Source organism: Mobula hypostoma, chromosome 1, assembly GCF_963921235.1.
Source record: "Mobula hypostoma chromosome 1, sMobHyp1.1, whole genome shotgun sequence".
Classification (NCBI taxonomy): Eukaryota; Metazoa; Chordata; class Chondrichthyes; order Myliobatiformes; family Myliobatidae; genus Mobula; species Mobula hypostoma.
This window is the reverse complement of record NC_086097.1, coordinates 89,356,647-89,381,078: the sequence shown is the minus strand read 5'-3', so window position 1 is coordinate 89,381,078 and position 24,432 is coordinate 89,356,647. Positions and strand designations below refer to the sequence as shown.

The window sequence follows — 24,432 nt, the reverse complement described above, 5'->3', positions numbered from 1 at the left end:
CAAATTAACCCACAAAGGAAATGACATTAAAAAAAAGTTTATGTACAGGAAGTGACGTTCATACAAAGCGAACTGCATACAAAACAAACTGTGCTTCTAGTGGTCAGAATACACATCCTTCCTGTACTGAGGCAACTTGAACAGTGCATAATACTCCAGGAATGTCCCTCTCAGTATTTTACAGTTGAAACAAGGCATCTCCACTCTTACCTTCTATGCCACAGCTGATCCATCTGTGCTCCCACTTTTATGGACCTATGCACTTGCATCCCCACAGTCCCCCTGTTCATCAACACTCCCTTCAGCACTGTATTTATCCTACTTACGTTTGCTCTGCCAAACCACATTACCTCAGCATTGTCAGGATTGCATTCCATTTCCCATTGCTCCACCCAGTTTTCAAGCAAATCTGTAGCTTGCTGTAGTCTGAGGCAAACTTCCTGCTACCTCTGACACCAACAATTTTCATTCTATCCGCCAACTTATTTATCATACCTCCTACGTTCACACCCAAGTACATCACAAGCATCAAGGTCCCAGCAAGAATCCTGTTGTACACCATTGGAAATTGGTTTCCAATCAGAAAATTTGTTCATCCGCCAGCACACCTCCCGCCGATTTTGGTACCAATTTGCCAGCTTGCCTTGGATTCCACAGGCTCTAACCTTTTGGACCAGGCTTTCATGCAGCACCTTACCAAAGGCCTGGCAATAACACCTACCACACCCCCTCATGAATTAGCAGAGCCATCACCTCAAATAATCAAACTGGTGCAACAGGATCTCCTACCATCAAAACCATGCAGGCTCTGCCAAATCAATCCTTGCCTTTCCAAGTGAAGATAAATCCTATCTCTTGTAAGTTTTTTTCCCCAGTTTTCCTCAGTCAGAATCTGAGGTGTTCATAGTAACAAATGACAAGAGAAGACTGCGGGGAAGGAGACCAGGGACGTAGACAAAAGCAAAATGAAAAGTCTGGCACAAGGACTGAAGCACTGGGTGAACGGGTAAAGGCAAAGTAGAAATTTGTTAACAGTGGCCTAGCCTCACATAGTGACAGCATGGGAGACCTTCATAGCAAATGTTAATTGGTTTATTGTTGTCACATGTACTGAGGTACAGTGAAAAAAAAATGTTGCTTGCCATCCATACAGATCATTCCAAAACCCAAGTACATTGAGCTAGCACAAAGGGAAAGATAACAACTGAATACAGATTTAAGTGTTATCATTACTAAGTGCAGTATAGGCCATGAGGAGGTAGGTTGTGGGGTGAAGCGTCTATCTTATCATACTACAGGATCATTCAATAGTCTCAGAACAGCAGGATATAAGCTATTCTTAAGCCTGGATTTACATGTTTTCTGGTTTGTGCATCTTTTGCCAATGTGGGGGTGGGGGGGGGGGGAAGGAGAAGGAAATGATCAGAGTGGGAGAGGTCTTTGATAATGCTGGCTGCTTTCTTGAGGCAGTGAGAAGTGTAGACGGAATCCATAGCGGTGGGGGGGAGGCAGGGTGGAGGGAGAGGCCAATTTCCACACTGGGGGAAAAAAATCCTGCGGTCCGTCTAAAAAAAATGGAGCTAATCAACTCCAACCAAGGCAAAACCCTACAGCTTGCAAGAAAGGCGGGAATCTCAGTTGCTGTTCCACTTCCAACCCATGCTTATCCAAGACGAATACCTTCCAAGTTACCAGACAACTTGGCAGGGAGAGAAGACAGGAACTTCTAGGTTAGTCCCACCTATCTACAAAGACTGGCTCCCCACTGCTACATTGAAGGCTGTACCCCTGCAACAAGAGTTGGACAGAAAAACACAGAGCAGCTGAAGCTAAAGACAACCATAGGTTCTGTGCACAACAAGTTGACACCTGTTCCAATTCTTCCAGTCTCAACAACTAGTTGCTGGTAGAGCTACAGCACAACCTCTGGAGATACCCCGGCATGCTCACCAGGAAGTGACAAAAGCTGCCACTTTGGAGTAAGTGTGCCACACTCCCACACTGGGTCACAGCACTTTGCAAACACATCCTTTTTTCCCCATGCTCCTTTCACTGCAACCCCACTCATTTAAGGATCATGCGAGCAACACCAGGATTTTTATTGCCCGTGCAGGACCACTTCTGAAGTTGGTCAATCACCCTGCTGTATCTGCAGTCACCTACCACCCAGATTAGGTAAGGATGGTAATTACTTTACAGGGTCTGGTCAATTTGAAACGGATGGGTTCCTAAAACTATGCAGCATTACCGACACTACCATTTTTCTTTGAAACCTCCAAATTTACCTAAATATATAAATGTAAGCTTTCCAGCTACCATGGTGGAATTTGAACTTGTATTTTTGAAGTCATTTTCCACGCCTCTGGATGCGACTCTAATAGCTTAATCACTATGTACCATCTCTCTAGCTCCTGATGGGGAGAAATGGGTAGCAATTAACACATGGCATAAACAGCAATCTGACAATGACTGGTTAATTAACATTCCAATACACACACACACACACACACACCAAAAAAAGAGCAATAGATGCAGAATTGTGGGACAACTTCAACCAGTAGATATCAGAGATAATGTAGATGCTGGAAATCTTGAGATACACACACAATACTGGGAGAACTCAGGTCAAGCAGCATCTACGGAGAGAAATATACAGTCAATGTTTACACAAAATACTCTGCAGATGCTGGGCTCAAAGCAACACTCACAACACGCTGGAGGAACTCAGCAGGTCGGGCAGGTTGCGTTTCCATGGATGCTACCTGACCTGCTGAGTTCCTCCAGCGTGTTGTGAGTGTTGCAGTCAATGTTTGGAGCTGAGATACTTCATCAGGACCCAAGCAGTAGACAGGGTATACAAGGCCTTGGTTTAAAGTTCCATTAAGAGTACAGCATCCTCACTGCTGCAATGGAACATTCGTCTAGGTTATGTCCGCATACTTCCTGATTCAAACTTCTCATTCAGAACCACTAAACGCCTGGAGAGGAAACCCACCACTTAGTGGTGCACCACAATTTCAGGTGGCCAACCACAAATGGTCACTATATTCTTGTGGTCAACATTGGCCGGGCAATTAAAGGACGGCGATTGTTATAGAAGGAATGTTTTACTTTGGCTTCTTGCACATCTAGTTAAGACCCCGTTGAATTAATCAGGAACATTTATGCCCAGTAAGGGTCAACTTTAAACAACGGGATGTTTAAAATATAGGTGCCTGGATTACATTCATTGCAATACTGAAACAGGTCTCTCAGCAGTGAAATGCTGCTCATCCTCCAAGCCAGCTTTGCCATACAGTTGGAAGAACTTAACAAGTCAAACAGCATCTGCGGCTTTGGCTCATTGAGTTCTTAGTGCTGTGCTATTTGCTAAATTTACAATGTCTGCAGTCCCTTGTTTCTCCACCCTCTTCTTCCTCCCTCTCTTCATCCTGCCTTGTTCTCATACTTCTTTCTTCCTCTTGCCCTTAAATGCATCTATAGTTTTCCACACTGTAAGCCCTACCAAGTTCTACCATCTCCATAGCAGGAGAAAAAGCAAAAAGCAATCTTTGTAAAACTTACTGGAGATAGTTTTGGACAACCTGCACTCTTCCAAATGCAAACATAATGCCTATCTCTAACTTGCCAAACAGTGCCATAATTTCAATGAAGCCCTTATCAGTGAAAGTACCACTATTTTGCTCAGGCTTTCCCGAATTCCTTCTTATAAATTTTGTTGCACCGCCTTTTATATTTTCATACCTATATCACATCAAAAAATGATGTGAATATCCCAGTATGATGTATCAGTTTTGAAACAGAGGACTTTACAAAGGAAGGGCTGATAGTTTACGCATACATAATACGATATAACAAAGGATACAATCTTGAACTCTACCCTCAATTACATAGTAACCTTACACTGGCAGGGTTACTATGTAATTTAATGCACAGTACAAGAGGTGTGATGGGCTACCTGAATATCTGAATGTCTACCTGCCACTGCATTGATTTATCCGGCAGGAGTGTAGAGGAGAGAGTCACAGTTAATCAACATGCACGCTTGTGTCTTAGGGACAGCAGTTATCATTCCGCCTCCTCTTGCACCAGGAAGAGGGCAGAAGACGACAGTCTAAATGTGTCTGTCAAAGGGCACGGCTGCCACTCAGTGGCAGAGCACACACCAGAAGAATTCAGCAGGTCACGCAGCACCTATGGGTCTCAGCCCAAAACATCCCGTCCATAGACGCTGCCTGACCTGATGAGTTCCTCCTGCATTTTGTGTGCGTTGCTCAAGATTTCCAACGCCTCACATCTTCTCAGCAAGAGAAGATCCCCGCCCACCACGCACCAGCTCCAACAATCCCCGTACCACACAAAGAAAATGGGATATAGGCAGAGAAATAAACAAACTCCAAAAAGGTCATTCAAATTCAACTTGGGGTTGCAGCACACAACTTCAATTGTCTGTGCAAATAAACAAGCGTCTCTTTGTACTGCATCAAACAGACAGTGGCTCATTTTGGTAGCTGCACCCTATCCAGACAGCTGTCCCTCTGCTGCTCAGAAAATGTAATTCAGTGGCTATGGTGCTATACTCCAGCTCCTGGTGGGACAGGCTCAACATATACCAGCTAAGAGCCCCCAGCACCAGCACACGTACCAGCTGGTAGTCAGTTACACAGTGTCAGTACAAATCTAACAGGTAGTACTGATGTATTTTTGTCACGTGTACCTGAAGACAATGGGGGGGAAATTGTTTGCGTGCCATCCGGACAGATCATACCATGCATTAGTATACAAGGTAACAGAATGCATAATATAATGTTATCACTGAGGACCCCCATCACCCAGGTCATGCCTTGTTCTCACTGCTACCATCAGGAAGGTGGTACACAAGCCTGAAGGCACACACTCAATGATTCAGGAACAGCTTCTTCCAATCTGCCATCCAGTTTCTGAATGGACATTGAACCCATGACCACTACCTCACTACCTTTTTTTATTTCTATTTTTGTACTACTTATTTAATATATACATATCTTCTATGTGGTGGTGTACTGGGGCAATGACATCAACACGGGTGATGCCCACAGGCTCAATAAACTGATCAGAAAGGCTGGCTCTGTTATAGGAGTCAAACTGGACACACTGGAGTCTGTGGTAGAACAAAGAACCCTCTGGAAAATCCTGGCAATTCTGGACAACGTTTCTCACCCTCTGCATACCACCTTGGCTGAACAGAAGAGCACTTTTAGTAACAAACTAAGACAACTGTGCTGCTCCAAAGAGCGCTATATGAGGCCATTTTCACCCTCAGCCATTAGGCTCTATAATGAGTCAACCTATAGCCAGGGAAGTGATGACCCCCCTCCTGTTAGACTGCTTGAGGTAACATTTTTTATTCTTTCTTACTTCTAATATTTGTATATCTGTGCACTTGTAATGCTACTGTGACACTGCAATTTCCTTTGGGATCGATAAAGTATCTATCTATATCTACACATACACACACACTCAGTTTTTTTTCTCTACTGTGTATTGCATTGTACTGTTGCTGCAAAGTCAACAAATTTCACGACATATGCCGGTGATATTAAACCTGATTCTGGTTCCGATGGTCAGTGCATGCATCAGTACCAGTACACATACCAGTTCCCACCAGGAAGCTGGTAGTCAGTGTATATATCAATGCCTTTATATATACCAGACTCAAATCAGCAAGGAGCAAGGCATGTAGTTGTTTCCATCACAATTCCACAGTATCTTCCGCCAATGCACTGGGGTAGAAACAAGATGAACAACGGCCCCTAAAGGACACCAGCACGAGTGTCCATCACGCTGACCAGATTGTCTCCTGAGGCTGTCCTCCAGAATCCAGGCTGTCTCGCAGCCTCGCAGGTTCTGTGGTGGTCAGGGTGGCTGATGGCCAATGTGGGACCTGGAGCTTCTGATCATTTCAGTGATCCAATCAGTCTCCTCTCAGATGGATAAAGAACACTCTCTCTGCTCAGATCTCCACAAGTTCGGGCTGAAGCTTTGTAAAGGATGGGAAGGTTATGCAAACATATTACAAGCTGCTGAAAACTAAAATGACATAGCATTAAATTGTACTTAAAATTGCATGGTAACCCAAAACAGATGGTGTTTGTGCAGGTGGGGGGGGGGGCAACTTGGGAGATACTCAGCTCCATTTGTCACTTACACTGAGTCTCCACGGGAGGGGGGGGAGAGGAGACAAGAACACAGAGGCACCAATACCTGCCAATCAACATTTGATGCTAATTACATTCAAGCCAAAGGGGGTTAAAGTAAGTACTTTCCTTACCCAAAATTGTGAAGTGCAGTGGCATTGTTATGCCAAATCAACTGAGTTGCAATCAGTTTTACATAATGGCTAAAACAGAGCTTTGTTTAAATTTTATGTTTCAAATTGTCAACGGTGGAACCTGAACCTTCTCTACCTGATCAGAAATGCAACCACTGTGTCACACCCAATAGAAGTCAGTGAGGCACATGACCCAGGCACAATATATAGCTGAGAACTTCAGACAGACTGTGATACTCAAGGTCAGTGCACATGTTCCATGGAGTGGGAGAATAACAGAATGTTAAAACCATTCTGTTATTTTGTTACAGCCAGTTATTAAAATTTCTCAAATATAACTTCAATTTAGCATGTGTTTTCATTGAACAGCAAGATAAATATTCTATTCTCATGCTATCAGAAGGAACGTGAGTCATTGGCACACAGCTCCTGTTAGCACATGTCCAGAACTAGCTTTAACACCACCTATCGCTCAATATCAAAAAAATGAGCCATGAAGAACTATTTTCTCGACAACTGGCCCACATTCCAGAATTTAGCTTCTGTGAAACACAACCTGTCTTCCTCATGCAGGAACATCTGTCAAGTACACAGTGACCAATCTTGGGCACACCCCTGGTGGGCTCTGAGCATGCTCAGAAGTGTCTCCCAATGATCATATTTCACCAAGCAGAGAAGGTAGCAAGACCGGCTATCACCGCCCAAAAATTAGTTCCATTGCGCCTTCACCTTTTCCCTAATTTATGCCTTCCCTTCTTCCAATGAATAAACAGGTGTGTTAAACATTTATTGTTTACTTATTGATATACAGCGCAGAATGGGCCCTTCCTTTAAGACGCACCACCCAGCAATCCATCGATTTAATCCTAGCTTAATCACGGGACAATTTATAATGACCAACCGGTAAGTCTTTGAAGGAAACCCGAGCACCCGCAGGAAGCCCATGCAGTCACAGGGAGAACATACAAACTCCTTATGGGCAGCAGCAAGAATTGAACTCAGTTCTCCTGGACTGTAAAGCATCGTGCTAACCACTATGCTACTGTGCCATCCAATTTATATAGGCATCCATAAGTCTCGTGAGACCATGGATTTGCACCTTGGAGGTTTCCAGGGCGCAGGCCTGGGCAAGGTTGTATGGAAGACCATGATGCAAGTCTCCCCTCTCCACGCCACCGATGTCGTCCAAGGGAAGGGCACTAGGGCCGATACAGCTTGGCACCAGTGTCGACGCAGAGCAATGTGTGGTTAAGTGCCTTGCTCAAGGACACAACACGCTGCCTGAGCTGAGGCTCGAACTAGCGACCTTCAGATCACTAGACCGACGCCTTAACCACTTGGCCACGCACCACCCAATATGATTCCATTACAGTATGGATAAGCCAGATCCATCCAATAGAGTTTGAAGTGCCCTGGAAAATTTGCCAAGCATCCTCACCCCTTGAGCTCTACCAGACATCCCTTCACTGGAATGCAAGTAGAACCACATCAGGTTCTGTTTCAATACCCCAGCAAGTGCACAATACCTTAATGGCATAGAATCAGACTGGATTTTTATCTTTTGTAAGAAAAATTTCACTGAGGTCTTGGAAACCAGCTGGGTAGACATGAAAGGACACCAGCAAACTGCTTAATTCATGACTTCTGCTCACTGGAATAAAGGGGGTGGGAGTGAAGGAGGCAGAAGAGGGAGAGGAGAAAAGGTGTGGGAAGGGGGAAGGAATATGGAAAGACCAAGATGCAGGTAGTAATGAACATATGAAGTGAATGAAGGAAAAGGAGGGAAGGGAGGAATATTTAGGAGTAAAAAGGTCTTGCTTTACACAAATTCACTCCAAAAACTTCCCCAGTAAATTAGGGGGCTCATTGCTGTTTCGTCACCGGCCAGTGGTGTGGTGGCACCTGCCTGAATTTGAGGCAAGTGACCCCATGCCTGAATCTGGCCGGCTCCTTGCATGCTTTCCATCGTGCTGGGTTGAGCGTCAAGCTACCAACTTGGCCTCTTAAAAAAACAGATAAACACTGAAGAAATGGCAAGGTTGAAGCCCAATGTGCCACAAGGCATGGAGTGGAACAACAACAATTGCTGTATTGTAGGAAATGCACCAGCCCATTTGCACACAAAATCCAGTTTTCAGCTTCAGTGATGTTGATGGTGGTTTAGATACTGGTAAAGGCACCAGAGGGAAGCAACTTTCTCATCCTCAAACAGCATCATGGGACCTTTTCAGTCCGCTCGAGTGTGTATCCACCCAGGCCCTGGTTTAACACTTCATATGAAAGATGAAACCACTCAACAGCACAGCTAGATACTGTACACACACTTCTTAAGCACAACTTGGACCCAAAACACTCTGTGTTGAAAATATTAGCACTGAGCCTAGACTGATGCCAAGAACTCCAGCCTGTGGTACAAATGTAGTTTTCATGCTTGGCTTGCTTAGTGTACTGACTGATGCAACATTTCTTATGGGTCGAACAGACTTTGGACAATTGCAATGGTGTCCTCCACAGATGTACGTTGCCCTTTTGAGGGCAATACTTGGGTACTCTCTCCGAGAACCCAGCTAACTGGTACACTGTCAGTTTTTGACATCAAGCGAATTACTAATGCACCATTCGAAGAAACTGTGATAAATGCTTATCTGACAGATTGTTTCACAGCTACAACATGGGCCCCCATGGCATTGCTGCAGACTTATTCTTGTCTCAAGACTCTTATCCACCTTTGTCTTTCAGTAACAGCATGATATGCCAGGTGTGTGGAACAATGCTGTAATCTCACTTGAAAGGCAGAACAATTATTTCTCCAGTGAAGTACGACTGTGAGACTCAAGACCAGTTGATGCTCAAAAGACACAAGTGTGTCTTCAAAGTTTCTGCATAAAACTGCACATCAGAACCTGGATTTATTGGATAAATGATTAATTAAGAAATTGGAAATCTTATAGACTAAGTACTTCACGTTCCATGAAAATTTCTTGTACAGTGTTTCAATTAGATAGTGTGTGATATAATAGTGGGATGAACAGGAGGTAGAAGCAATAAAAACAATGTTAATCACATTCAAATAATGATTCTTCAACCACACACTTCATTCATTCATGACCCTTGCCCAAATGTCTTGACAGATTACCTGCTTAGATTTCACTTAGTTCACCCAACCCCACTGCAAGAGTATAACCACCAATCCTTCACCCCCACACCCCCCCTCCCGAGCACAGTTTGCAACTCTCTTTCAGAAACAATTCAAGTTCTAAGTCTGCCTTTGGTAACTTTTCCGTGGTGGGTACAGGGCAAGATTCCAGACCTCTACCTCTGCACAACAAACCCTTGGAATATTGAAACTATCAATTTTACCAGCTACATGATAGCTGAAATAGAGATAAACTTCTAACCATATACCATATAGTTAGAGGTTTACAACAGGAATTCTGCAGATGCTGGAAATTCAAGCAACACACATCAAAGGTGCTGCAGGCAGCATCTCTAGGAAGAGGTACAGTCGACGTTTCAGGCCGAGACCCTTCGTCAGGACTAACTGAAGGAAGAGTTAGTAAGAGATTTGAAAGTTGGAGGGGGAGGGGGAGATGCAAAATGATAGGAGAAGACAGGAGGGGGAGGGATGGAGCCAAGAGCTGGACAGGTGATTAGCAAAAGGGGATACGAGAGGATCATGGGACAGGAGGTCCGGGAAGAAAGACAAGGGGGGGGGGAACCCAGAGGATGGGCAAGGGGTATAGTCAGAGGGACAGAGGGAGAAAAAGGAGAGAGAGAAAAAGAATGTGTGTATATAAATAACGGATGGGGTACAAGGGGGAGGTGGGGCATTAGCGGAAGTTTGAGAAGTCGATGTTCATGCCATCAGGTTGGAGGCTACCCAGACGGAATATAAGGTGTTGTTCCTCCAACCTGAGTGTGGCTTTATCTTTACAGTAGAGGAGGCCATGGATAGACATGTCAGAATGGGAATGGGATGTGGAATTAAAATGTGTGGGCACTGGGAGATCCTGCTTTCTCTGACGGACAGAGCGTAGGTGTTCAGCAAAGCGGTCTCCCAGTCTGCGTCGGGTCTCGCCAATAACGGTAACAGTGAGAAAGGGCATGCCCCGGGTGCTGACGGTAACAGTGAGAAGAGGGCATGCCCTGGGTGCTGACGGTAACAGTGAGAAGGGTGCATGCCCCGGGCGCTGACGGTAACAGTGAGAAGGGTGCATGCCCTGGGCGCTGACGGTAACAGTGAGAAGAGGGCATGCCCCGGGCGCTGACGGTAACAGTGAGAAGGGTGCATGCCCCGGGTGCTGACGGTAACAGTGAGAAGAGGGCATGCCCTGGGCGCTGACGGTAACAGTGAGAAGGGTGCATGCCCCGGGTGCTGACGGTAACAGTGAGAAGAGGGCATGCCCTGGGCGCTGACGGTAACAGTGAGAAGAGGGCATGCCCTGGGCGCTGACGGTAACAGTGAGAAGGGTGCATGCCCCGGGTGCTGACGGTAACAGTGAGAAGAGGGCATGCCCCAGGCGCTGACGGTAACAGTGAGAAGGGTGCATGCCCTGGGTGCTGACGGTAACAGTGAGAAGAGGGCATGCCCTGGGCGCTGAGGGTAACAGTGAGAAGAGGGCATGCCCTGGGCGCTGACGGTAACAGTGAGAAGGGTGCATGCCCCGGGTGCTGACGGTAACAGTGAGAAGAGGGCATGCCCTGGGCGCTGAGGGTAACAGTGAGAAGGGGGCATGCCCTGGGCGCTGAGGGTAACAGTGAGAAGGGGGCATGCCCTGGGCGCTGACGGTAACAGTGAGAAGGGGGCATGCCCTGGGCGCTGACGGTAACAGTGAGAAGGGGGCATGCCCTGGGCGCTGACGGTAACAGTGAGAAGGGTGCATGCCCTGGGCGCTGACGGTAACAGTGAGAAGGGTGCATGCCCTGGGCGCTGACGGTAACAGTGAGAAGGGTGCATGCCCTGGGCGCTGACGGTAACAGTGAGAAGGGTGCATGCCCTGGGCGCTGACGGTAACAGTGAGAAGGGTGCATGCCCTGGGCGCTGACGGTAACAGTGAGAAGAGGGCATGCCCTGGGCGCTGACAGTAACAGTGAGAAGGGTGCATGCCCTGGGCGCTGACGGTAACAGTGAGAAGGGTGCATGCCCTGGGTGCTGACGGTAACAGTGAGAAGAGGGCATGCCCTGGGTGATACTCCAATTCACTGCCACTACTCAGCATCCCAAGTCTCCCATCTTGTCGTGCCTTCCCAATAGGCCAAAGCCCTCTCACAGACCCAATGTGCAGATGGTCAGTGAAACAAGCCCATCCTGTGCATCATAACATCACATCACAACGTCCTCCTATCCCTTCCAAACCCCTTCCCATCATTCCCAAAGCAGAGCATCACAAAGGGCAGTCGGATACCCAATACAATTCCCACTCACTCCAACTGGATCAAGTTTTCTTTTCCCAATCCATTTTCAAGCGTAAAATCCTAATGAACCAAGCCAGTGCCACCATGTGACCAGATTTACCTCAACACAGGTTCGGGGAACTAAGTATTGAAGGGCATAGGTCAAGGAGAAAGTGAAGAGATTTTATAGGAACCTGAGCAGCAACTTTTCCCCATGGAATGAGCTGGCAGAGAAAGGGTAGAGGCAGGTACATTAACATTTAACAGGCACTTAGACAGGTACATGAGTCGAAATGGTGTTTAAGGATATGAGCCAAAGACATGCAAATGAGACTAGTTTAGCTGGGATTTTTGATCAACATGGACCAGTTGAGCTGAAGGGCATAGTTACATGCAGCATGACCAACAGAATAATTTCCCTTGCACGAAAAGCAGATGGCTCATTCTGCCTAAATTTACTGTGGTAACCAGGATGAGATGGTGCATTTTCCGTGTCACCATTTCCACTTTCTGCCGAATGACTACAGAATAATTTGAATACAAAAATACGATTCTGTCTTCAGCCTCTTCAATGTTGGAAACACTGCCTCTGCCTCCTTAAGACTTCAGAGCTGCATGGATGATTAAAGGCCCTTAGTTTAGTAACAGGGGTGCTGCCAAAATGAATTCAAATCTGTCAGAATAAATGGAATCAGTGACGTAATAGATTCCAAAGGTTAGTGTGTTTTTTTTGCAGAAAAAAACAAGAGGTAAGGTGTTCCCTCCCCTACGCAAGTACTCTTATACAATTGGTTGTTGTGATTTGGGGCGCAGCCTAGAGAAAGCAGGTTCCATGTCAACTTTTTAAAGCGAATCGGAGAATTTTATAAAGTTAGTATCCGCCAGGCCACAGAAAACGTCATGGGAAAAGTTAAATAGGAGCTTTTAATGAGCTGACATCCCTCCTTGTGATGCAGGGCTCCACGTACAGAGTTAACTGTCAAGACAGTGGGCCAGAATCATCCTGAATCAGCTCTGGGGTGAGGTTGCGAGAATAAAACCAACGCCTGACTACATTTGGTCACCGTCTCACCGGGAGCTCCAGTGCACTCAAGGCAAAAATCCCATCTCTTGGAAACGGTGCCAAATGGTCGGTGGACGATAAGAAACTTGGCCAAGCTGTAACCATTTTCACGTGCTACTCCGGTGCGGTTAATAGAGACGGCCCCTCGATCTATCACCCTGCACTCAGTGTTGAAACACCGTAGCGGGTCCGGTTCAGCAACAGTGAGCCGAGAGCCCGCTGTAAGCAGCACGGCGTAAAAACAGAACTGCAGAGACATTAGCCAGCCGCCGGTAATATCTCTGCGACTGGGTCGATACACATCCTGGGCGGAGGTAACTCCGCACAAACCAAATCAGTGAATGATTACACTGGCAGAATAAAAAAGGTGTCAACACGGCATTCTCCAGCTCCGAGACCGGAGGTCTGCACAAGGGACAGCCAGTTTCGCAAACCTAGTTAGTGCTCGACACGCGACTCGCTACAAGAACCAATGCGAGGGAATAGAGAGAGAGAAATATTTAACCTTACCAAGCCACCTTGTGAACCTTCTATTCAGACTCGTCATTGACACATCCTTGCAGCCAACAGGATTTCAAACCGATCACTTCCACTCCACGGGAAAATAAATGTCTAATTTACTGAGCAGCCCCCACGGAAAACAAACAACTCGGCTTCCTCACAGACTTCTGTTGTCAGCGCGCGCTCTCTCTGGCTGAAAATACACAGTTCGCCCACGGTCGGTCGGTCGGTCTCTCTCTCTCTCTCTCTCTCCCCAACAAGGTGTGGCAATGACATCAGAGCACAATCACCTGTCTGCTTCAGGTCATACTTGAATGCACAGTAGCCAGCTTTGGGAACTCAGGCACCAACTGCACCAGACCCTTGATAGCGCACGTGTTCCACAGTGACTCCGGCTTGTCCCTGTACACACCGCCAACCCCTCAGCTCGCCCGACACTTCATTACATTATTTTCCAGAGTGTAAGAGAGTTCCAGTTGGCATATGATGACCAGCTGCTGCCGCTTCTTTGCACAATGGACTTGATCAATAGGTTGATCGATCAAGTCTATGGGTGTGAAGGCCATTCCCTTAATGACAGGAAGTTCTCTTTATTAAAGCAGAATACTATACATTTCAACATCACCAGCAATCAGTCTAGCTTTTGCTACAGAGAGTTTCAGAAGTCACCCATTTCAACCCATACTCCAGCGGGTCCAGTACATGAATTCTTTGCAAGACCGCGAGTTAACAGGAGCGACCAGATAGAAGCCCTAGCTCACTCAATCTATCTTTATATGACATTCCCTACAATACAGACAGTACCCTGGTAAATTTCCTCTGCACAGTCTCTGAAGCGTCCACTCCCTTCCTATAATAAAGTGAGCAGAACTGAACACAATACTCCCAAGTGTTGTCTAACCTGAGTTTTACAGAGCTGCAACATTACCTCAAGGCTCTTGAACACAATCCCTCAACACACCATACTCCTTCATAACAACCCTATTTGTTAAGAATTTTGTCTCCCCAGAATATATAGATTAACCCATAACAATGAGCAAAACAAAACTCCCCTGGTCATTAATGCATTGCTCTATGGAGAAATCGCTACATGCATGTCAGTTGCTTCATCTCCTGCATTGTAACATGAAGATTTTGTTGACTGCGAAGCACTAGACCATCCCAAATTGCAAAAGACTCGCCAAAAAATCTAAAGATTTCACTCCGCCCAGAGACGGTACCAATAATCACACTGCATCTTCCTCAGCCAGAGGGGAGGGTCACAGTTGGTGGATTGAGGCTGAAAGATGTTGAATGAACAACTGTTAGAGCATCACCCCGGGGAAGGTCAACCACAAGAATGTCATGGCAGGAGCAAAGGCTGAAATCCTCCGCAATTTGCTTTTACCTTTTGAAACCTGATACATACCTTTGAGCTTACATCATTATGACTGCTTCAGTTCTGGGCACTGCTCAGTGTAGCCTTGTCATCTTAGTGTGTAAAGTACAATCAATTGGTTGTTTCCTTTGCTCTGAAGCTCCAAACTCCTCATTCAGGTGCTATTCAGAGACTGGTATGGTATGTATAAATAGGCAAGGCCTTGGTTTATAATCTTATTACCTTCCCATCTTCCAGGTAAGACTTCAAACCACAGCACCCTCTACCTATTAAATAAATTTGAGGGCATTTTCAAGGAAAACCAGCAGTGTTCTCCTTCATGCTTAAGATAGTACTTTTCCCCCACCATTCATCATCACTGACAGATCCAAAAACACAAAAGTACAGGGGTTTCTAAAGCTGATGAAGGGGTCATACACTTGAAATGTTCATTCTGCCCTCCCTCATACTACCTGAGTTCTTCCAGCACACTTTTTTTTAATTAAAAACTGATTATCTGGTCACTATCAGACTTGTGAAGCACTGTTCCAGATCTAACTGCAGGCCTTTAGAGGTAGCGCCCTCTAAGACTGCGGATGACTTGCTCCTCAACAACAGTTCTCAGGGCAAGAGGTTACTGAAGAATCTTTTGAAGGATCTTGGACTCAGACAGAATTTGGTATCGGTGATATGAGAAGGGAAATACTCATTCCTGTTTTTGTGTAGGATTCTGTACACTTGTGAAAGGCTGAGGTTCTTAGGGCCCCCCTGAAGAGGCATGGGCTACAGATTTCTGTCTGCAGGTGAGAGTGTTACAGTTTTTCAAAAAGATTTGAATCTTTCCGTCTATTTACGTTCCTGCCATGGAGCTTGCAGCAGTGTCTGTTTTGGGAGTCAGATACTGAAAAAATGTGGCCTGCTTATCAGAGTTGACTGAGCTTAACTAGAGCCTCAAAGCTGTATTTCTTTATTTTCCTGTAAATGCCTGCAAGAAAATGAATCTCAAGGTAGTATATGGTGACATATACATACTTTGATAATAAATTTACTTTGACTTTGAATCTACAAAAATTACATAATGCAAAACACTGGGAATTTACAAGACAACAGAAATTCAAGAGCTACTTTGTACAAGGATTCTTAATGTCATTCTCCTGGGATGTGCATGCATAAGGAGTTCAAGGCACTCAGGCAAGGCTGCTCTTGCATCCTCCTCCTCTTCCCTCCTCCATCAGTGGTGGACTGTAGGGTAGAGCAAGAGAGGCTAGTGGAGAGAAAGGAACCATGCCAGCTCCCAGCTACTGGTAGCTATTTAGCACATCTTCTCAAAGGGACTTCAATATACAATCTTCCAACTTGCAGGCACCCCGAGACCCTGCAGACTAGACCCTGTAAACTGTCTCACTACCCAACCAGTTGGGTGGCAGGGTGGAGATTCGTCTCTACCAAAGGAAGAGTAAGGTGCTCCTTCTCTCCGCTAGCCTGCGGGTCACCCTTGGGCAAGGTGTAGCACCCACTTAGCCCCCCGATCAGGGTCATGTGAAGCCATGGGAGTAGGTGGTGGATGGTCATATGAGCAGCTGGTACATATCAAAAGTCCTGGTTAAGGTGATCACTGATACTGGGCCGACAATCTCGGAAGGGTATTGATAATGTCTAGCATCACCTGTCTTGTAAAGACACTGCTCAGAAGGAGGCAACGGCAAACCACTTCTGTAGAAAAATATGCCAGCAACAATCATGGTCATGCACCTTGATCGCCCACCTTATACGACACACACACACACACACATAAAGATGACCAAACCAGGTCACACTTTAGTGCTGCGTGGGTCTCCTGTGAAGGATGCAGTACACAGAGGGGGAGCATCGCAGGTCAAAGCGTCTGCAGTGCACAAGTGGATGAGAAATGGGTTGACCATCCATTTCAAGGGACTATTTCCAAGGCTCAGTTTTGGAGACATGCTTCAAGTTCTTTACTGTCCAATATTTTTTTAAATTGCAGGGATTGCTAGAAGTCAGTTGCAGCAGCCATTCTTGTGTGGGCTGCTGTGTTGCGAGATCCCACACACAGGCATACACACAGAAGAATGCCACTGAGCCCACAGTAAAGGCTGGGGGGGGGGAGTTGGGAGAAGTGGGGAAGGGGGAGGTCGGCTCTATATGTTTGAATATGCCTTTCCTGTTGCCCCGGAGGCCTTTGAGATCAACAGCTCATCTGATGTGAGTGTACTGAAAACCTCTCAGCTGGGGGGGAAGGGGCAGGGGTAGAATTGCAGGGTGGCGAGGGAAGGGGGAGGGACCACCTTTTTGTCCAGCTCCTCGGTAAGGAAGTAAAACAAAGGAAACATAAGAGGTATTTACACAACACTGCTCCAAACATCAGGAGGTCTGAAAAGCACTTTACAGTCAAATACTTATCAAGTATAGCCACGGTAGGAACCAAGGCAGACAAGCTTTTCACAGCAAGTACCATAAGCAGCTGAACAATTAATAACTAGATAATCTCTTTTACCAATATTGTTTAAGAAAGTTTTTAAATCGATGCACCACACACAGCAAGAAACTGCAGGGAATGTGGGCACGGCATGACACATCATGGCAACCAATCTCCCCTCCATGGATTCTCTCCACACTTCCCAAAGCCTTGGTATGGTGGCCTACATAATCAACAATAAACAGCACAAGTTTATGTGAGTGAAGATAAACCTGATTCTGAAATTTGTTTATTGAGATACAGCACGGAATAGGACCTTAGGAATAAGAAGAGGACCACCCGGCAATCCCCCAGTTTGATCCTAGCCTCATCACGGGACCACTTACATTGACCAATTAACCTAGCAACTAGTGCGTCTTTGGACTGTGGGAGGAAACCAAAGCACCCAGAGGAACCCCCAGACGGTCACGGGGAGAACATACAAACTCCTTACAGGCAGTAGCGGGACTTGAACCCCGGTCGCTGGTCCTGTAAAGAGCTGTGCTAACCACTACGCTACCGTACTATTTACATGATATACGTGATGTTAAACCTGCTTTTGATATGGGTCTCTGTTGTGGACTGAGAGTGGGAAGGGGGCAGGGAGAGGGTAGGGAGCAGGAAGCTCCAGAGAGACATTCTGTAATGATCAGTAAGCCAGTTGTTTGGAATCAAATGACATTACATGGTGTCTCATGGCTGGGTGTGTCTGCACCTGTACCACCCCCGCCCCGGCACTCCGTCACTGCCCCCTGTCCCACAACCCCTCCTGTGGTGTTCCACCCTCACCATTCCCACATCTTTGTTCCTGCCAGACTTACAAACTCGCTCTCCGCCCCGTGTTGACAAATACAGTACCGTACAAAAGTATTGTCAGGGAACTTGTGTATTTACCCGAGGAGGTAACACCTCATCTGAGGGGCTGCACCCTTGACAATGCAGTGCCCTCTCTCAGTAGGATGACACCCTAGTGATATAAATGTGCCTAAGACTTTTGCACGGTGCTGTACGTTTCAGACAATGAGGAGGAGTAGAGCGGATCTCAGGATGAAATCCTACCCCACCCTTCTCCCCACAGATGGTGGTTGGTATATGGAAAGCATTAACGGAGCAAGTAGTGGAAGCAGGTACTCTCGCAGCATTTAGGAAGTATCTAGACTGGCAACAGAAACGCCAAAGCAGAGAAGGCCACAGACCAAGAGCTGGTAAATGGGGTTAAAACAGTGATATCTGCTGATCAGTATCATGGGCCTATGAGGCTTTCCATGCTGTGTGTTTCTATGACTCTAAGAAATATAAGCCAGAAAGAATTTCCCTCCCACCTTCAAAGTATTGTCAGGGAATTTGTGTATTTACCCAAAAAGGTAACACCTCATCCGAAGGACTGCACCCTTGACAGTGCAATGCCCTCTCTCAATAGGATGTCGGCCTTGACCGTGTGCTCAGTCTCCTGCGGAGAGTAGCCTCTGACCCAGGACTGTGAGTCTTATTGACCAAGCCATGGCTGATGTTCTCTCTCCTCTCCAAAGATGGTCACCTTGTCATGGTGGAGAGGCCTGTGAGCTTCCGAGATCCTGACAGAGATGTCATCGGACACTTAGCTCCTGGCACTGTCACTAGTGGTGGTAAGGTCAAGGAGGAGGTTCCAGTCAAAGTGTGATCCAACCAAGACCTCAACGTTGGAGTTGGCCAAATTGCCCACCGTTGAGAACATCTACCATAAACGCTGCCTGGGCAGGGCAAAAAGCATTATCAAGGATGCAGCTCACCCTAACCATGGACGTTTTACTCTCCTCCCATCTGGTAGGCACTACTGGAGCCTCCGCTCCCGCACCAGCAGGCGCAGGAAGAGCTTCTTCTCTACGACTGTGACCCTGCTGAATCTCACATCACAGCGCTAAGCAGTATTGCACCCGTATTGTACTGTCTCAGTACTTTTATATTTGTGTGCTGTAGCACTTACTTTTTATTCACAGTTATTTTGTACATAACACTATTATTTGCATTTCTGGTTAGATGCTAACTGCATTTCATTGGCTTTGTATCTGTACTTGGCACAATGACAATAAAGTTGAATCTAATCTAATATGATGACGCATCACAAAGGCAGTGAATGGTCCCCAGTCAGCTTGCATTCCACGCCACTGGACCTTAACCCCAAGCTGTCAAGGACTGTGTGGTGACTGTCCATGCATCCACCCTCCCATGTTAAGCAAAGCCACCCTCTATTAGGAGAACCCACCCTAAGAAAACATCACACTGGACTTGAGAGATCAGACTACTACAGCTCTCGATGTTCTCTGCACAGATCCTGCTCCTACAGTCATGTTGGCCTCCACCTGTACTTCTCCATGCCTCTGCCACATCACCTGTCCAGTGGTGGCCCAGCCAGCGGAGACACAGCTGCAAATAGTGCAAGAAGGAGATAAGGAGAATAGAGCCAGGGAGGAGCAAGGAAGGGTAGGGAAAAGGAGAGGGGAATAGAAAAAGAGAAGCTTGGGCCAAGAAGAGAGGGGAAAGAGGGAGAAAACTGGCAGGGGCCAAGTAGCAGGAGAAAGCATGAAAGCAGGTGTTTGAAGAGAAGGGATGGAGAGGGCAAGAATGGCAGGATGGGAAGGCAATGCAAAGTAGTTGCAGTAAATTCTTTTCTCTAGGTAAGTGGCAATAAAGAAAAACAGGGGAGTTGATCGGACTTGTGAAAGAGAGAGGCTGTACACTGAACAGCAACAAGGAAAAAGAGCAGGCAAATGGGGCCGAGGTGATAAATCTGCAGAGATTTGCACCGGCTTGAGCGGCCTCTTTCTGTGCTGCACTAACTGAGAAAGATGGGAAGCAGCACAGGTGACGCAGCGGGATAGAACATTCCGATCAAGAATCACATGGTTTCGCAAACCCTGTGTAAATTCTGACAGGAATCCCACGCAACAAGTCACCGTGCTGTTTTAAATTGTGTCTGTCACCTACAATTAACACCAGATCACCCAGTTCCCACAGGCAGAGGGAGAGGGAAAGGGAGAGGGAAAGCGAGAGGCGGAGCGGAAGGGGGAAGAGAGAGGGAGAGGAGCAGAGTGGGAGAGAGAGAAGGGGGAAGAGAGGGGAAAAAAAAACATCCTCTGCCCTCCCTCATTTGCCCATGTTTGTGTTTTGAAACGCACAACCTGGAAATGTAGGTGAAGGAGCAAGGTTCACGCAGCCTGGTTAGGATTAAATTTGCGGCAAATTAGCCGCGGTAATAAGCAGATACCAAACGAAGGCCGCTCGAATATTGCTCCTGGCGCAAACTATTTGAACAGATTCTGCTAATTTGCCCAGGAATTGGACTCAGTTCAACGCAAAAACAAAACACACCATGGATTCAGTTTCCAATTTAACACCCACCGGGACAGGGAGTTAAGGAGGGCAGGAGTCAGATTTTAAAGTGCCGGTTGAGGCTTCTTGGGTGGGAAATTCATGGGGTCCGGCGCCAGGTCAGGCAGGAGCTGGCAGTTCAGCGAAGAAGCGGGAAACGCTGCTGTTTTATACACCCATACCAAACGCAGGCTTTCTCCCTCCCACCTTCCCCCGCGCACTCCAGTTTTTGCAATACCATAACATTTCACGGAGACCTTTGAGCAGGATTTACCTTCCATTAACATTGCAGAACAGACTGTCCTACAATTCTCCCCTCTGGTGTGTGTGGGAGCTTCCCGTGCACGAGGTGGGGGTGCCCGCGCCCGGATTACAGCGGCCACTTAGGGTATTGTACTGGCTAGCCAGCACTGAGGGACACCAAGGTTGAGAAAGGTGCTTGATCAATGCAAATTCTGTCTATGGATCAGCGGCAAGGCGCAGTGACCAGGTCATAGTCTTTCTTCGTGTAATGATAACCAGCGAGCCCTTTATCTCGCCGTCACTGTTTAGCCGGAGCAGACTGGAAGGGTGTCACTGTTTCCAGAGCCAAAGCACTACCCGGTTGGTAAATGTCCCCTCCTGGTTTGAGTGTTGAGGCACCAACAGCCGCTTAAGATTCCGCCAGGGGAGAAGGAGGCGGCGGCAAACCGAGCGATACTTTGGCTCAGATGATCCTCGGTGCTGTGCGCTGGCAGCCCGGCCACGCTGAGACACGAACAGGCCGTCGGGCGCCGTACACTACTGGCGGTGACAGGCAGTGCCTTCCACCAGCACTGCCTGTCATTACAGCGTTAACCCTCTCCGGGGAGATAGACATTCAACGCACCTCTCTCTCTTTACGCCTCAAACCTTTCCCAGTGCATCGCCCTGCCCTCCACTCAAGGATGCACCTGTGTGTGTGTTTGTGTTTGAACTCCCAGCTGATACAACGCGGCCAGACGGAGTGAGGAATACAAACCTTTGATCCTCATCCCAGTCCAATTCGGAGACATCATTCCACCAATCAGTCAGGGAGGGGAGCACCAGCAATATCCGGAGTCCACTGGTTTGCTGTTCCGCCCGGGCAGAAAATGTCCTCTCCAGTCTGAAGAGTTCTAGCTACGTGTAATGGGCCTTGAGGGAGAAGATGGGAGGGTGGTAGGAAGGTAGGGTGAGCTGGGTAAAATGGGGTAAGAGAGTTGGAGGGAAGGGTGTGAAAGAAAGGGGATGGAGTGAGGAACAGCATTATGGACAATGATTGGGACAGGCAGGGAACAGGGAGAGCGGAGGGGTGGGGAAATTTCACTTTTATGTCTGTTACCTACCATCTTCATTTTCCCTCTCCTGAGCGCTAACTCCAACCCCAGTGTACAGTTTCCCTGTCCACATCCTGACTGATTTCAAATGCCTTCTTTCAGAGCCTCCTGCAAACTGGTTTCAAGAACACTCCCAGTGTTTCCCGTTCATCCGGGAATCACCAGTAAATCTCTTATGTCCTCTCCAAGTGCTTGACACCATTGCTGAAGTGTGCGGCCCACAAAGGGACATAATACTCCCACTGTAGCTGAACCAGGTCTTCACAGAGGGCCACCATAATTTCCTTCTACTTGAAGTCTTTACTTACTAAGTCCAGGATCCTGAATGCCTTTCATACACTTTCTTAATCTACCCTACCTGTTTCAGCCAAGTAAACATCTCTTGATTCTTAATTCTGTTTTAAATCTGTACATTCTAGTACAGGCTGCTTTTCTCATTCTTCCCTTGTCCTGATGAAGGGTCTCAGCCCAAAATGTCAACTGTTTATTCCCATGCATAGATGCTGCCTGACCTGCTGAGCTCCTCCAGCACACTGTGTGTATTGTTCTGAGGATTAATTGTTTTCGGCCACCTATCTGCCTGTTCCATCAGGTTGCCAAAATGTCCCCAAGACGATTACTCTCGCCCTCGTAGCTCACTGCATCTCCAAGTCTTGAACACCTAATGATCAAATGCTGACTGTTCCATTTACCAAGGGAGTTCTCATCCGTGATCCTGACCACAGTTTACATACCACTGTCAGCTGACTATAATCAGACACTTGAGATACTGCATGATGCCATCAGCAAACAACAAAAAGTCCACTCCTACACATTTCAAATTACAATTGGGAATTTCAATCAGGCTTGTTTGAAGAAATCTTTGTTCAATTACCATCATATAATCCGTAGCACCAGAGGTCACAACATACCAGACCAGTTCTATAAAGAATGCCTACAATTCCATGCCCAGCCAGCACGTTGGGAAATCTGATCACTTGGCTGTCCTTCTCCTACCTGCATGCAGGTAGAGGAGCAGCTCCAGAACTGCTTTGAGTCAGTGGACTGGGCCCTGTTCTAGGGCTCATCTATGGATCTGAATCAATACACCATGGTTGTCACAGACTTGTTTAAAAACAGTCATAGCTGAATGTGTCCCCACAAAATCACTCAGCGTCTTCCCCAACCAGAAACCCTGGATGAACAGTGAGATCCGCAACCTGATGAGGGCCAGATCAGCAGTATTCAAGTCTGGCGACCATTAAACTTACAAGAGGTCCAGGAATGATCTCCAGAAAGTCATGGGTGAAGTGGCATTCCAGACTAAACTTGAATGAATGAAGGTTGCTCAACAGTTGTGACAGGATGCAAGTACCATCACCTCTTACAAAGTGAAATCAAGCAACATGGGTTACAACAGGGCTTTGCTTCCGGGTGACCCCAATGCCTTCTCTGCTTGCTTTGACTATCAAACCATCACAAACTCCCACAGCCCATGATGATCCCGTGATTACAGTTTCTGAGGCTGACGTAAGAGCATCCTTCAGGAGAGTGAACGCACAGAAAATATCTGGCCCAGCTGGGGTACCTTACTGAGTTCTAAAGACTTGTGCTGATCAACTGGCTGGGGTGTTCTCTGAGATCTTTAACCTTTTTCTTTGGCATTCTGAGATATCCATCTGCTTCAAGGAGGCTTCCATTATACCAGTGCCAAAGAAAAACATGGTAACTGTTTCAATGACTATCATCCAGCAGCACTTACATCCAGCGTGATGAAGTGTCTCGAGAGGTTAGTGAGAACTCCTGCCTGAGAAGTGACTTGGATCTGCTCCAATTTGCCTACCAGAAAAACAGGTCCACAGCAGATACCATCTTATTGGCTCTTCACTGGACCCTGGAACACGTGGACAGCAAAGATGCATACATCAGGAATGGCAACATCTCCTCCATGATCTCCTTCAGCATAGGTGCACCAGAAAGCTGTCTGTTTCTCCCCCACTCTACGCACTTTACACTTACAACTGTCTGGCTAAGCATAGCTCCACTGTCATACATAAGTTTGCTGATGACCCCACCGTTGTTGGTGACGAATTAGCATAGAAACCATAGAAACTACAGCACAGAAACAGGCCTTTTGGCCCTTCTTGGCTGTGCCGAACCATTTTCTGCCTAGTCCCACTAACCTGCACACGGACCATATCCCTCCATACACCTCCCATCCATGTATCTGTCCAATTTATTTTTAAATGTTAAAAAAGAACCCGCATTTACCACCTCGTCTGGCAGCTCATTCCATACTCCCACCACTCTCTGTGTGAAGAAGCCCCCCCTAATGTTCCCTTTAAACTTTTCCCCCCTCACCCTAAACCCATGTCATCTGGTTTTTTTTCTCCCCTTGCCTCAGTGGAAAAAGCCTGCTTGCATTCACTCTATCTATACCCATCATAATTTTATATATCTCTATCAAATCTCCCCTCATTCTTCTACGCTCTAGGGAATAAAGTCCCAACCTATTCAACCTTTCTCTGTAATTAAGTTTCTCAAGTCCCGGCAACATCCTTGTAAACCTTCTCTGCACTCTTTCAACCTTATTTATATCCTTCCTGTAATTTGGTGACCAAAACTGAACACAATACTCCAGATTCGGCCTCACCAATGCCTTATACA

General features: G+C 46.8%; 1 protein-coding gene across 3 annotated transcripts in view; it reads right to left on the bottom strand.

Annotated features, from left to right (window-relative positions):
- Nucleotides 1-24,432, bottom strand: part of LOC134348676 (pleckstrin homology domain-containing family G member 3) — a 229,093-nt gene that overhangs the window by 108,868 nt on the left and 95,793 nt on the right. Inside the window, exon 1 of one of the 3 annotated variants that reach the window (XM_063052470.1) lies at nt 20,724-21,171. The exons of the other annotated variants lie outside the window; for them this stretch is intronic. Within the exon in view, the coding sequence (XP_062908540.1) occupies nt 20,724-20,736 (13 nt within the window). The 5' untranslated portion in view covers nt 20,737-21,171. Of the gene's footprint in view, nt 1-20,723; nt 21,172-24,432 lie in introns of those variants that run through there. 3 annotated transcript variants of the gene reach the window in all.